The sequence below is a fragment of the Otolemur garnettii genome, unplaced genomic scaffold (genome assembly GCF_000181295.1).
Source record: "Otolemur garnettii isolate 467f Iridium unplaced genomic scaffold, OtoGar3 scaffold00014, whole genome shotgun sequence".
NCBI lineage: Eukaryota > Metazoa > Chordata > Mammalia > Primates > Galagidae > Otolemur > Otolemur garnettii.
This window is the reverse complement of record NW_003852409.1, coordinates 16,237,695-16,252,722: the sequence shown is the minus strand read 5'-3', so window position 1 is coordinate 16,252,722 and position 15,028 is coordinate 16,237,695. Positions and strand designations below refer to the sequence as shown.

At 44.4% G+C, this 15,028-nt stretch overlaps 1 protein-coding gene across 1 annotated transcript in view; it reads right to left on the bottom strand.

Annotated features, from left to right (window-relative positions):
• SNX30 (sorting nexin family member 30) overlaps positions 1-15,028 on the bottom strand; it is a 125,356-nt gene that overhangs the window by 21,598 nt on the left and 88,730 nt on the right. Inside the window, exons 5-6 of the mRNA XM_003785225.3 lie at positions 14,635-14,830; positions 12,436-12,635 (exon numbers count right to left, since the gene is read on the bottom strand). Coding sequence (XP_003785273.1) covers positions 12,436-12,635; positions 14,635-14,830 — 396 coding nt within the window. The remainder of the gene's footprint in view (positions 1-12,435; positions 12,636-14,634; positions 14,831-15,028) is intronic.

Below are 15,028 nucleotides of genomic sequence, written 5' to 3'. Positions count from 1 at the left end.
GCTGAGTAAGCAACAGCGGGCGCTGCCTGGGGTATGGTGGATTTATTAGGCTTTCATTCTACTTTGGGAATTTTCCCATAATAAAAAGGTAAAACAATGGAAACATAATACTTGTCATCCAAAATGTTTATAAGAAATAATAATACCCATTAGGAGGCCTATAATTAAGTCATCCATGAAATGTGCAAACAGCCTTTACCCTACAATGACACAGCCGTCTGGAAGAGTTAGCTCACAGATGCACTCTGTGGTTTGGCTCTCCACGTCTGTACTGGGTTTTTTTTTTTTCCCCAACAAAGGACTACAATGGCCAGTGCCTACAGGAAATCTCAACAGCCCTCCCCACTCTCAGAGCTCACGCTCAGGCCTTTCCCTGGCAAGGGCACAGGCTCACAAACCATCGAGAGATGGGGAAGAGGAGCAAAGGCAACCCAGAACCCCAGCGCCCAAGGTCAAAACCTCCTCAAGTCTGGAAAGTTTTTAAGCTTCCAAGCATTACAGAAGAAGAAGGTTAGGATGCAGGTCTGGGCAAGTCTAGGAAGGCAGCAGGAACAGCTCAGCCACGAGGAGAGAACCGCAGAAGAGGAAGGTTCATATTCTGGTACACCATGGGCTGACAATTCAAAAGACCCAAGAGGAATTCATGCAGAACAATAGGTGTTCTGTAATACGGAGAGAAGTTCAAATGAGAATAAAAATAGAACTTGTTTTCAAGAAGCCCTCTAGGAGAACACTTTCCTGCAGGAAGGAAAATGGGACTGCCGTGGTCCCGGAGGGATCCCAGTGACTGAGCTCAGGTTGCCCCAGTGGACATGTTCTTTTCATATTCACTCTATGGAGAGCAGAACCATCTGCGAGTCAAATCTTCTGGGGCAATATTGATAATATTGAAAATGCACATTTTTTCTCCCTAACTTTATTTTTTTTTGAATCAAAGGTTTAGTTTATTATACACATATTTCAAACAAAAAACAGTACAACTAATCAAAGCATGTACCTAAATTACAGGGTGTCCCAAGTCACCACACATAGGAAAAATTATAACAATAGGTATCTTGGGATGTCTTTTCCATAAGTAGGAGAGAAGACTTTATGTGTGTAGAAAGAAGTGGCCAACAAATACAGAATATTTTGTAAAAATCTGTAACGAATATTTTGTAATAAAGGTACATTTACCTACAATTTCCCATTTTCCCAATGTATGGTGACTTCTAAGACACCCTGCATTGTCCAGCCTTGAAGAAGCTGTTGGCACCTACGAAAGTGAGCTTACAGCACTTGAAGAAAATGAATGGAAAGAGTGTTTTCAAAAATGGTTTACAAGAATGCAAAAGTGCATAGATTGTGCTGGTGATTATTTTGAGAAAATATAGTAATCAACATGACTTTACTTTAAAAAAAAAAAAAAGACACCCTGCATTGACAGTTTTGCCACCTTAATGGTAACTTGTGTGTGCCACAGTGAAGAAGCCTGGAACATGAGTGGCGATGAAATCGCAAAAGGCATTTTCCATAGTTTGTTGAGAATGGAGTATTTTTCCTTGAAAGAAATGGTCCAAAGTCTGGAAGAAGTAGTAGTCAGTTGGTACAAGGTCTGGTGAATACACTGGGTGACAGGGAGTTTCCAAGTCCAGCTTCGATAGTTTGAGTGGTGTTCTTTGTGCAGTAGCATTGTCTTGGAAGAGGATTGGCCCATCTCTATTGACCAGTCTCAGATGCTTAATTGTAAGTATCCTCATCATGTTATCCATTTGGTTGCAATAGACATCCGCTATCATCAATTAGCCAAGTTTCATGAAGCTACAGTGGACAATGCCAGTGCTGGACCATCAAACAGACACATTTAACATTTTTTCGATGACTATTCAGTTTTGAACTGTGTTTCAGCGCTTCATCTTTATCTAACCACTGTGCTGAATGCTGGCAATTGTCACAAAGAATCCATTTTTCATCACGCATAATAATATTGTATAGAAATGATTCGTTCACCTTTATGCCGTGATAGTAAAGAAAGGCAAGCGTCAAGACTATTCTAACCATTCTAACTACTCTATTCTGTTCATCTAATTCATGCAGAACTCTTCTATCCAGCTTCTTTACCTTGCTGATTTGTTCCAAATGGTTTAATATTGTTGGGATGGTAATATCAAAACTCGCTGCTAATTCACACATAGGCTGAGATGGATTCACTTCCACTAAAGCTTTCAACTCATCATTATTCACCTTGGTCTCAGGACGCCCTTGTGGCTCATTTTCAAAATTAAAATCACCAGAACAGAACTTCTCAAACCACTGATATAGTATATGTTCATCTTTCCCAAACACTTTGTTGGTATTTTGAGCTGTCTGTATTGCACTCGTTTCATGATAGAACTCATATTAAAAAAATAACACAAATTTTTGACTAATCCCTGGTTTCACAAAAGTTGCTATAAAAAAAATTGCAAGATAACCACAAGCCAAAATATGTGTTTGAAAGAATGAAGGTGGACCTTTGCAATAAACAAAAAACCGCAAGGAGAGTCAAAGTGAAACGTCAGAGATAGCAACTGTCAAACGTATTACTTAAGGAAATGGGACATTTCATACTTTTGAGAGAGTCTCACTCGGTCACCCTGGGTCAAGCACTGTGGCATCATTATAGCTCACAACTTTAAACTCTTAAGCTTAGGCAATAGAGTTTCATATTTTATGTTTCATAATAAGAAAATTAATAAACTATACCATAAATTATCTTACAGGCTACCTGTGATTATCAATTATCCTTAACTTTTAGAACCCTTTATCTACACTTGGTTACTATCTTACTCTATTTGGACTGCTGTAATAACCTAGATGACCAGGTGGTTTATTAGCAATAAAAATTCATTTCTTACAGTTCTGGAGCCTGAAAGTCTGAGATCAGAGTTTGAGAGTGAGTGCGAGCGTGGCTGGATTCTGGTGAGGGCCCTCTTCTGGAATGCAGACTTAGACTGTATCCTCACATGGCAGAAAGAGGTACTGACCTCTTTCTGATCACCTCCCAGAGGCGTGACCACTTTATGCCATCACTTTGGGGGATTAGGATTGCAATGTATGAATTTGAAAGGAGAGACCACAAACATTCAGTCCATTAATAGTTACTAAGTTCAACTAATAATGTTAGGGTAACGGCTTACATACTTAGCTAGTTGGAGGAAATCTACCCTGGGACCATAAACTACATGTGCAATCCATTCCCCAATGTCAGCTGAAGGTTGACAAAATGCTAACATAGGGGCTTCATCAAAACTGGAAAATCCCCAAATACCTGATACCTTTGATAACAGGTAGAAAAGCACTTGCAAATAAACATTTGGATATGTCACCTAGTACAAGATCTTTTCTCTCAGTGCACTAAGGTGGAAGAAGGTAGCGATCCAAGTATCAGGGGAGTGATTATGTGCATATGGAAAAAATGATGTGGCCAGGGATAATGGCTCATGCTTGTAATCCCAGCACTTCAGGAGGCCAAGGCGGGAGGATCACTTGAGTCCAGGAGTTCGAGACCAGCACAGACAAGACAGCAAGACCTCGCCTCCACGGACTCCCTGGTGTTGATCCAGTCTGGGTTGGTGATGCTGGCAATGGCGAAGATATCGGCGGCCAGAAAGCGACATCCTGAGATGATGGTCAGTTTATCCATCTCCTTGCCCCGCTCCCCACACCCCCCAAGCCCAGGGCAGGCTGCGGCCTCACGCCTCCCACCCAATGGGCCGCCGCCCGTGCAGCCACCTCGCGCCCCCTCGCGCTGCTCGCACAGCCGGGACTGCCACTTGCCCCGGAACTCTCTCCCAAACTTTAAAAGTTATTTGTTACACAAAATTTGGAAGACAAAGAGAAACATACAGAAAGGTTGGAAAAAGTCACCTATCATCTGGTCTCTCAGACACAACCGGGGACACACTGTCTTTACAAGTCTTTTTCCTTGAGCCACTTCTTCAATGCTTCCCGTTTCTCATTCCTCTCCTTGCACTTCGTTATTCCGAGGTTGGACCTTATGACCGCGTTCTCTTAATTTTCATATTTTTTCTCTCTGGTTCTCTTTTTGTTCATTTTATATGCAACGTCCTTAGCTTTTTATTTTTAACTCTTCTATTGATTTTTTTTATTATTCCTATCATGGCTTCATTTTCTAAGAGCTTTTCCTTTGTTCTCTGGGTTTATTTTTTCTTGAAACAGGGTCTTGCTCTGTTGCTCAGATACAGTGGTGTCACCATCGCTCACTGAAACCTCAAGCTCCTGGATTTAAGCAATCCTCCTGCCTCAGCCTCCTGTGGAGCTGGGACCACAGGTGTGCACCACCATGCCGGGCTAATTTTTCTATTTCTTTATAGAGACAGGGTCTTTGTTGCTTGGGCTAGTTCTCTACATTTTTAAAAATTCTTGGCTCAGCGCCTGTGGCTCAAGTGGCTAAGGCACCAGCCACATACACCTAAGTGGTGGGTTCAAATCCAGCCCAGGCCTGCCAAAACAACAATGACAGCTGCAACCAAAAAATATCTGGGTGTTGTGACAGGCACCTGTGGTCCCAGCTACTTGGGAGGCTGAGGCAGGAGACTTGCTTGAGTCCAGGAGTTGGCAGTTGCTGTGAGCTGTGATGCCACAGCACTCTACCCAGGGGGACAGCTTGAGGCTCTGTCTCAAAAAAAAAAAAAATTCTTATTTTGTGGCTCTGACATCTTCTCTTCTCTTTTGGACCACATTAATGATTTCTTTCTTCTGCAAATTTTCTTTTCCCTCAATAATATTTCATTCAATACACTTTTTCTTCTTTGTTTCTACTTTTGATATTCATCTTAGAATCTTCCCTTAAATATTTGGTGACACTTGTTTGTCCACTCACCCAAGAGGGAAACACCAAAGACACTGGGCAGAGGGCTTGCTGACAACTCTCTATAGACGATTCTGCTGGGTCCCGTCACTGAGGGCCCCTCCTGGCCCCCACCAATATCAGCTAATATCAGTACCTTTGGGTATTTTCTTTTAGGCTGTTCAGATTTTCTAGCAAAGGCTCTTCTCAACCTTGCATGGAAGATAAAAGGCTGAGAGCCACCCAGGAGAAGGTAAGAGTCTCAACATTCAGAACCTTTTCCTGAACACCCTTAACTCTACCTAGAGTCTGTTGTTCCAGAGACCTTCTATTTAACCCTCCCCCAGAAACGTACCCCGGTTCTACCAGAGTGGAGAAGGAGCAGCGGCCACTGTGTGAGGAGGAGGAGAATCAGCAGCTCTAACTGATTCCTGGCTAGTACTTCAGCCCTCCCTCTCTCCTTTTGCCCCAGATGGAGTGATGCTGCCAATTCTCAACCTTTCTGGAGACTTCCACAGAGTAAATCCATGGCTTCTCTGCCTCCCCAACAGTCAGCTTCCAAATCAGCTTTTAAAAGTCATTTCACTTACTTATCTCTTCTCAATTGGCTCTTTAACTCCCCAAATTGCACTGCTATCATTTCCTCGCCTCTTGCTTTTTAACCTTTAAAAAAAAAAACTCCATCTAGTCCTTTTGGTGAGGTTTGATGAAGAAGAGGAAGTTTAAATATGGATCCTGTCTGCCATGACTGGGATTCTCAGAAATTTGGTTTTAATATTTTTATAATTTATTTTTAAAAATTGAGCTTACCACAACATTTGCACATCCTGCCTCTTCACATTTTCACCCCAACTGCAGGGAATTATCCCATCCATCTAAAATCATTTTTGCTCAGAAAGAGGGCCTTTTTTCCCCCTGACAATTCAATGTTCCAGAAAAATCTTCATTTCCATGTTTGGAAGGGACTGTAAAGCGCACACCGCTCGCTTCCCGGGAGCTTGGCGCACTAGCTCCACCTTGTGGCGGCTGAGGGGAAAGGCGGGCGGGCTGAAGAAACCACCTGACAATTCAACTGGCCTGGGAAAGAACTAGCCCACAACACTGTTTAAGGTGTCTCTACCTTGACTTTGGTCTTTGGAAGAAAACTTCTGCATCCACATCTCACACCTATAATCATGATCACCAGTGACGCCCAGGTTATTAAATCCAGTGGTTACTGTCTTGCCCCTTCCCCCTTAAAACACTTCACCTTGCTTCACTGAGGCAGTTCTCTGCTTTGTCCCTCCCACCACACCACCCATTCCTTCCCAGCCTCCTTTGCTACATGCTCTCCCCCTGAAGTAGGAGACAGACTGGAGCACAGACTGGAGCACAGGCCCTGGAACCATAAGCAGGAGCCAAACACCCACGAGGGTTAATGCTGTCCTTTGTGCCTGAGATTCAGGATCCCAGGAAGGCAGGGAGGTCATTCTCAAAGCCTGCCTTCCTGAGGGCTCCACAGAGCTCCTATACCCTCCCCAGAAGTTACCACCTTCAACTAGCACATCTCCCAGCCCTCTGATCTCTAGCTAAGGACTCAGTGTTTGTTACTTTCTGAAGCTGCCTTCACAGTGTTGGAACCGAAGGAGACTGACCTATAACTACTTAGATCATTAAGTAACTTTTACAGCTGGGGGGCGGGGGGGGGGGCAGTGTCGGGAGGGAGGTTTAGGCCGGTTCTTCTCTTCTAAGACCCTAAATGTTTCCATGCCTTGGGGCACAAGCCTAGACCCTCTACTCTCTCAAGATCATCTTCAGTCTCACAGATTTAAACACCTCCCATAAACAAATGACTCCCAGGTCTGCATTTTTCACTCTGAACTAAAAATTCACAACCAACTGCGGTGGCCTCTCCACTTAATGACTAATAGTCTGAACGCAATGTGGCTCAAACCACTAGTTTCCCAACGGCCCAATCTGTTCCTCCCTGGACCTTCCTCATCCCAGTCAACAGTACTGCTATCCACCCAGCTGCTAAAGCCAATAGCTGCAATTCGTCCCTTCTCTCACTTTACCACAGCAGCAAGTCTAGTCGGCCCCTCACCCAGCACATACCCCAAACCCACCCACTTCACCACCCCCACAGTCAAGCTCCACCACTTGGTTATCTGCCCCTGACTCCCGGTGACATCCTCCTAAATGGTCTCCCCAACCTCTACTCTCATCCTCTACAAACTGATTCCACACTGTAGCATCAGATGTCTTCTTAAAGTAAAAGCCACATCCTGTCCTTCTCCAGCATAAACCAAATGGCTCCCTTCTACTCTCCCTAGAATAAAACCCAGACTTTTACCACCATGGCTGCTAAGATGCTATTAGTGACCGGGCCCCATCTGTCTGTAACCTCATCTCCTGACACTTGCTTCCCTGCTCACTGGGGTATCCCTCACACTGGCCTTTCTGATCTGTAGGCACCAAGCTCCTTTCTGCTTTAGAATCTTTGCAATGGTTATTGCCTCTGCCTAAAATGCTCCACCCTCCTGTCCTCGCTAAGCTAACTCCTACGTGTCACTCAAGTCTCCAGCCAGGGCCACTTTCTCACTGTGGCTTTCCTTTATAGCCCACTCTTTCTTTGGACCCTCACTCCACTCCAGTCATTCACCAAGACTTCTGAGATAACCATATCTTGTTGACATAGATAAACCTCTTAAAAATAACAAGATGCACGACATGCAATAGTTATGTATTTGTAAATGTTCCAAATTCACCAAATTGCCAAATCCAATGCAATATTTGCCAACTACCTTCTATGGATAAGGCAGTGTGGGAAATGAGACAGTCCTGCCCTAACCTCCGTAAATAAAACTTCTCCAACTCTTGGCCTGGTCAGAGTTGCCGAATACTCCAGGCAACTGCCAGAAATTGGTAAGGACCCTACGATGATCTCTCCCAGTCTGACACTACCCCAATTATATTTATATACACACATAGTCTTAGGATGTGAAATCCCATATGAGGGCTTGCCTGCAGAGGTCTAGAGGGTGTTTAACTTGAGTCCTGGGCTTGAGGATAACTTTGGGTCCCTTTCACCCCATCACTGTTTGGTCATCTCTCCTTGAATTCTTTTTGTTTTTTTTTTTTTTTTTGGAGACAGAGCCTCAAACTGTCCCCCTGGGTAGAGTGCTGTGGCATTACAGCTCACAGCAACCTCCAACTCCTGGGCTCAAGCGAGTCTCCGGCCTCCGCCTCCCAAGTAGCTGGGACCACAGGCACCTGCCACAATGCCTGGCTATTTTTTGGTTGCAGCTGTCATTGTTGTTTGGTGGGTCCAGGCTGGATTCGAACCCGCCACCTTAGGTGTATGTGGCTGGTGCCTTAGCCGGTTGAGCTACAGGCGCCAAGCCCTGAATTCTTAAAATACGTGCCTTCAACTATCTTTCTAGTACAAGCTGTTCTCATTGTTCACAGCTTAAAACATCACTGTTCCATTTGTTCCACGTGGCCTGATAACGACCCCACTTCTTCTGTGCTTGCTTTCTACCCTCCAGGAGAACAGAACATCCCCAGTCACAACTGTCCTTAAAGAGATACAACTGAAGACCAGCCTTGAAAGTCCAGGACTCACCTGGCTTCTCTCTTGGCGAATAGTAAACACATAGCTAGAAGGTAACTGGTCCTGAGGGAGTATAGTTCTGTGGCCCCAGCATGGAGAAAAGACTTAACCCACAGGGTTCTGTTTTTTCATCTCAAAAATGAGTGGATTGGGGTGGCGCCTGTAGCTCAAAGGAGTAGGGCACTGGCCCCACATGCCGGAGGTGGTGGGTTCAAACCCAGCCCCGGGCCAAAAAAAAAAGAGTGGATTAAACAAGATGATCCCAAAGGTCCTTCTGAACTCAGAGAGGAACCTATCACACAGCCCTGATAGGAGAGGGCTTTGTGAGCCCCTGGCACTTTCCCTCTCTAGCGATGAACTGTCCCCTCAACTAGTTCAAGTTCCTAAGGCACAGGCCACTGCCTCCAAATGAGGAGGGTAAATACTGCCCATGTGGTTCACGTGAGGCCACGATAAAAGGAGGAGACCACACCAATAACTCCCCACCAAAACAAAACCAGGAGTTTCTCAGCACTGTCTGCCCTGCTTATATCTCAAAAATCAGAAAGTCATTTTGGAAATGGAATTACGTGACTCTTTCAGAAGAAGAAAAGGTAGGGGACCCACTTAGGACAATATCCTGCTACTGGTGCCCTTTATCTTGGCCAATAATTACCAACAGACCCCAACAATCCCACTGCAGTCTTGGCTTTGCCACCAAATCACTCCTGTCTTGCCCAGGACACTCTGCAGAGACGTCTCTTTGTTGGAAAGGGGGCGAGCAGGTGACCTCAGTCCCTGCCAGCCACCCCTTCCCCAGACAACACTGTGTACAGTCCCATTCTCCCAGCCTGATTAACCCGATCAATATTTTCTCAGACTCAGTCAATAAGAAACTCAATATATATGCCTCATATGAAGCATGAGGGTGAAGAAAGAGAGCAAACAAATGTTTCTTTGACATGTAACTTCACTCATACACACTTATGTCTCACAGCATAATTATGTCTTAATAAAAATGTCAGATAAATCCTTGCTATGTGACCATTTAAATCCTGCTTCAAATACAAATCTGAAGTACTTGGGCAGCCCCTGTGGCTCAAAGGAGTAGGGCGCCAGCCCCATATGCTGGAGGTGGTTGGTTCAAACCCAGCCTCAGCCAAAAACTGCAAAAAAAGAAAAGAAAATTGAAGTACTAACATGCTTGTCTCATGCAAGAACAATGACATTTGTATTCTAACATCCCAGTACCACGTATGCACTGGGTTCTTAGGCACAGTTAGGAGTGTTTTGATGAAGAGGGTGTCTCTGTAAAAGGCAAATTCAAGGACATTCCAAAGATTATAAAAACTTATTTTTGTTCACAAAAACAATACTATTAACTTTATAAGTAAAGTGAAATTTTCTAGTTCATTTTAAGCATGTCAAGATGCCTTTCTAACTTGTTTCAGCCACAGGATTAAAAATACATTACACATATCTCGATTTTATGAAGAAAAGGCAACATGATGAAGGAGACTGAGCTATAAATTTGGAGCCCAAAGTTTTGGTTTTCATTCTCAGCTCTAATAATTACCAACAAAGCTGTCTTGGGCTAATGATCTCACATCTGAGCTTTATGTAATCCCTATCACCACCACCACCATTATCATTTCCACCCTACGGATAAGGAAATTCATACCATTTTCCTGATCACTGTGAAACCAGACATAATCCTGTCTTTGAAAGAGTTTTTTTATCACACAAGACTGTGATTCATTCTACCAGGAATAGGCTCCATCTATTTTCCATTGTCCACACTTGTCTCTGTATTAAGAGTTTAAAAATATTCATACCTGATGAAATGAGATGGAATAAGGATGCTAGGGATATGGGAGTTCATCATACTATTTTCTCTGCTTTTATATATGTTTGAAGTTTGTCATAATAAAGGTTTAGTTTCAGGTTTTTGTTTTTTTGAGACAGAGTCTTGCTATGTTGCCCAGGCTAGAGTACAGTGTTATTATCCTAATTCACTGCAGCCTCCAACTCCTGGGCTCAAGCGATCCTCCTGCCTCAGCCTCCAAAGGGACTACAGGTGCACCCACCTTATTTTTCTATTTTTTTTGTAGAGATGGGGGTCTTGCTCTTACTTAGGCTGATCTTGAACACCTGGCCTCAAGCAATCCTGCCTTAGCCCCCACCAAGTCCCAGGATTAAGGCAGGGGCCACCATATCTGGACTCCATGATAAAGCACTTTTTCTAGGACAAGTTTGCAAACTTGATTGTCAGACCTTGTACAACAGCAGCTCTGGTGGCCATCCCAGAAAAAGATTTCTAAAATTGGTTTGAAGGGTGGACTAGGCTCTGGTGTCAGTGCGCGGCTTCCCAAGGGAATGCTTCAAAGGTGACTGTAGCGATACTCAGTAATGACGTACAGAGCACTTCTTCTAAGGTAAGTTTGCAAACTTACTTGTTCAACCTCTTCTAACGAGGTGATTCATTATTTTTTACTCCCTTCTTAAGCTGTAGAATATGTTCAGGGGTCTGCTTGTATGACCTTTCTGGTTAGCCATCTTTACAGCCCAGTGTTGACTGACACGCATCTCTATGGAGAGTCAGGTCTGGCCCTACTGGGGTCTCGCTTAGTGGGACACCCTCGACCTCCCTGAAAAGAGACAGACTGAAACTTCAGGGGTCTCCTTTGGGAAACAGGAAGGGGGCTACTTGGAGGTAGGGATGTTTAACACTGAGCTGTATTTTTTTCTGTTGGTCAGGAAGACCGACTCTTTCCTCTAGCAGGTTATCCAACCCATCCCTGTGTAGGCTGTGAAGCTTCTGGTGTGGCCATCTCTGCGCACAGAGCTTGAGACTGGAAGTCTTCTGTCCTCCTAATTCTCTGTCTTGTCTCATTCATTCCTCCCAGACCAGAGTCATTCTGACTCTTGTTCCTTTTATTCACCATCTGCCACCTCTCCCTTTCTTTTTATTAACACTTTCAAATTCTTATCACTTTTGTTCTAAATCTTAAGTTTGACCATGATATGCTCTGGTTGGTTACCCTTTCTTGCAGGGCAATTAGCATGTTCTTTTTCTTTTTTCTTCTTTCAGACAGAGTTTCACTCAGTCACCCATGGTACAATGCCGTGGTGTCCCAACTCGCAGCAACCTCAAACTCATGGGTTCAAGCAATCCTCTTTTCTCAGCCTCCTGCCACAATTCCCAGCTAGTTTTTCTATTTTTAGTAGAGATGGGGTCTCATTCTTGCTCAAGTTTTGTCTCAAATGCCCGAGCTCCAGCAATCCATCTGCCTTGGCCTCCCAGAGTGCTAGGATTACAGACCACTGCACCAGGCCCAGCATGTTGAGAGAGACTTGATATGAGAGATTTGATTTCTGTTTCACTTTTTTTCTTTTTCTTTTTCTTAAATGTAGGGTTTCACTCTGTTGGCCAGGTTGGAGTGCCGTGGTATCATAGTTCACTGCACTCTCAAATTCCTGGACCAGATTTTCTTGTATTATTTCTTTTGCAAAGTCCTTTCTCTGTTTTCCTTGTTTCTCAGGAACTTGTATCAGTCCGACACCAGACCTTTGGGATTCATTTCCCCATGTCGCTTTTCTTTCATATTCTTGGGACTTTAGCATTTTTGTTCTATGTATTTTTCAACTACTCATTGGTCTTACTTTAAGAATTCCTCAACCTCATCGTTCAACTTTACTAATCAACTTTATTCCAGCAATCACATTTTAACTTCCAAGAGCTCTGATTCCATTACCTAACTACTATTTTTCCATAGCGGCCTGTTCTTATTTAGGAGACCTTACATCCACTTGAACACTCCAAGAACACTGATAAGAATTTCTTCCTGAACTTTTTCTATTTAATTCACGAATTTAGTTCACCATGTGTCCTATCTATATGCCTTTGATGTCAGTCCACATGTCTGTTCCTACCCAGGCAGGAAAAAGAAAACAGGGACCACATACAAATAAGCAATAATCCAGTCCTCTTGAGCAATTACTATTACAAAGAAAAGTACCTAAGCCAGCTTACCTTCATGGAGTCAGAGTATAAAATATATTCCCTGAGCACAGGTAGAAAGTCTTCTGTCATGTCATCCGTCAGCTCTTCCAAGGCTGTGGAGCAGTTCCCAATGCAACCTGACACGCCTTCCAGGGGCTCAGCCAGCTCTCCCTCCAATGCACTCCATGTAGAGTACACAGGCCCGTACTCTCTCAGCTCTACAAGGTACTCTAAATGCAGAAGAGAAACCAATTAAAATGTGGCTGGGCAGCAATCACTAGTGTTTTGGGGTTTTTTTTTAGAGACAGAGTCTCACTCTGTTGTCCCAGGCTAGAATGCCATGGCATCAGCCTAGCTCACAGCAACCTCAGACTCCTGGGCTCAAGTGATCCTCCCTGCCTCCGCCTCCCAAAAAGCTAAAACTACAGGCTCCCGTCACAGTGCCCAGCTAATTTCTTCATTTTTATTAGAGATAGGGTCTTGCTCTTGGTCAGGCTGGTCTCAAACTCCTGAGCTCAAGTGTTCCTCCCATCTCAGCTTCTCAGAATGCTAGGATTACAGGCCTGAGCCACCTTGCCAGAAATCACTAGTATTACTGAGGCTGTAAGCACAGCAGCCAAGAGCGCTCTCTACCTTACATTGTGTTTCCGTGAGTGTTCACTCACCCAAACTCTCTTCTTTAAATGTAACACTGTTTCTAACATAATTTATAAAATTTCAGAACTGCTAAAAGCTGATGTTACAGATGACATCAAGATGTCAATCCACTGGACCCCATAAATGGGAGTTCCAGGCTTCAGGGTAACAGGCACCACCATGCCTTCTGGGGGAAAGCGGCCGGAGCCACACCCATCAAACATCTTTGAAAATAACCACTCGCCTACCCCATACTGTGAAGCAGTATTTTAGCAGGTAATGGGGACAGAGTTTTACATAGGTTTAAGGGGACTTTTTCCAAGGGGGGGAAAAATCAGTAACAATAGAAAAACAATGGATTTTTAGAAAACATGTTGACACAGGACATGTGGTCTTACACTGGCAGAACTCACTCAGTGGTCATCCCAACACCTTGATCCCACCAGAATTTACACCACACAATGCCCAGGTGTAGAAGGTCCCCAAAGCTGTGTTCAAAACCTATGGCCCCCACATGACCACCAGGGGGTAAAGGAAAGAGAGCAAGAAGAGGGAACAAGGAAAAAATGTTGATTCCCCCCCCAAAATGTTCCATCATTTGTCACTAGGATGTTTGCCATAACAACAGGTCATTGGTGCCCTATTTAGCTGTTGAGTGGCAGATGCTGGAGAAGCCTTTTCCAGGTGTCTCATGTGCCAGCATGATCATTAACAGTGGTCAGGTCTGTCTGCCTTACACACAGGTAAAGAGACAAAAAAAAAAAAAAAAAAAACAGATTCTGGGATATGGCCATTAGAAAGGTGGGAAGGAAGTGGTATTGACACCAGAAAAGTAAACACAGGCCCGGGCAACTCCCCAGCTCAGAAGCAGTGAGTTTAAATGAACCTGGGGTGGAGCCGTTGAGTCAACTTCAAGTCTGAAGACTCCTTAGGGTCATAACCTTGGCAAACACAAGTTACCAAGCTGCTCTGTGAACCATCTTTCTGCCAGAAAAAACATACAAATTTTCTACAATTACCATTCCGATGAATGAAGGGCAGTTTAGGCCATGTGTACACTTTTTACTTTTTTCTTTTTTGGCAACAGTCTTATTTTGTCCCCCTCGGTAGAGTGCCATGGCGTCACAGCTCACAGCAACCTCCAGCTTTGGGGCTTAGGTGATTCTCTTGCCTCAGCCTCCTGAGCAGCTGGGACTACAGGCACCTGCTACAATGCCTGGCTACTTTTTGTTGCAGTTTGGCCGGGGCTGGGTTCAAACCTGCCACCCTCTGTATATGGGGCCGGAACTCTACTCACTGAGCCACAGGCACCCCCATGTGTACACTTTTAAAGCTAAAGTTAGAGAGACAAAGGAGGAAAGGCCTGGAGCATTTGTTTGTGTGGGAAAAGCCAACACTAGGACAAAGGACGGAATGCGAAATTCTAATCTAGCCACAACTAGCTCCTTCCTGCTTTGTTTTGTTTTATATGTGACATATGGCCTAGTTCTGTCATTCCATCATTTCTGCTGTTTAATTCTGCTTAACACACATGAATGTCACTTCTGCCACGGTGGTCACTTGGCAAAATCAAGATCTCAACAAAGAGCTCACCTATTTCTTCTTTGATGATCCGCTGGGCTATTCGATCGATGGTCCCCAGTTTGAGTGCAAACATGTCTAAGTATTCACCTATGGCTGCAAATTCAAGAGGCCGAGTCCTCAGCTTGTAGCCGCCAGTGACATGCTTGACCGACTCACCCACTCTGGTCAGCAATGCCATCCCCTGCTTCTTGTAGGCATTCAGGTCCTGAGGGTGAGACACAAACGGACTCAAAGTGCCCAATCACTCACATGGCCAGGACTAAGTGAACCAACTCCTAAAGGCAGCTTCAGTTTGGAAATGGAGGACTCAGAGAACAGGGGGCTGAGTGCAGGGAGCTGCCCTCCCTGATGCTGAGACGAGCAGCCCCACCCTGCTGTCTGTTCACACCCAGACCCAGACAAG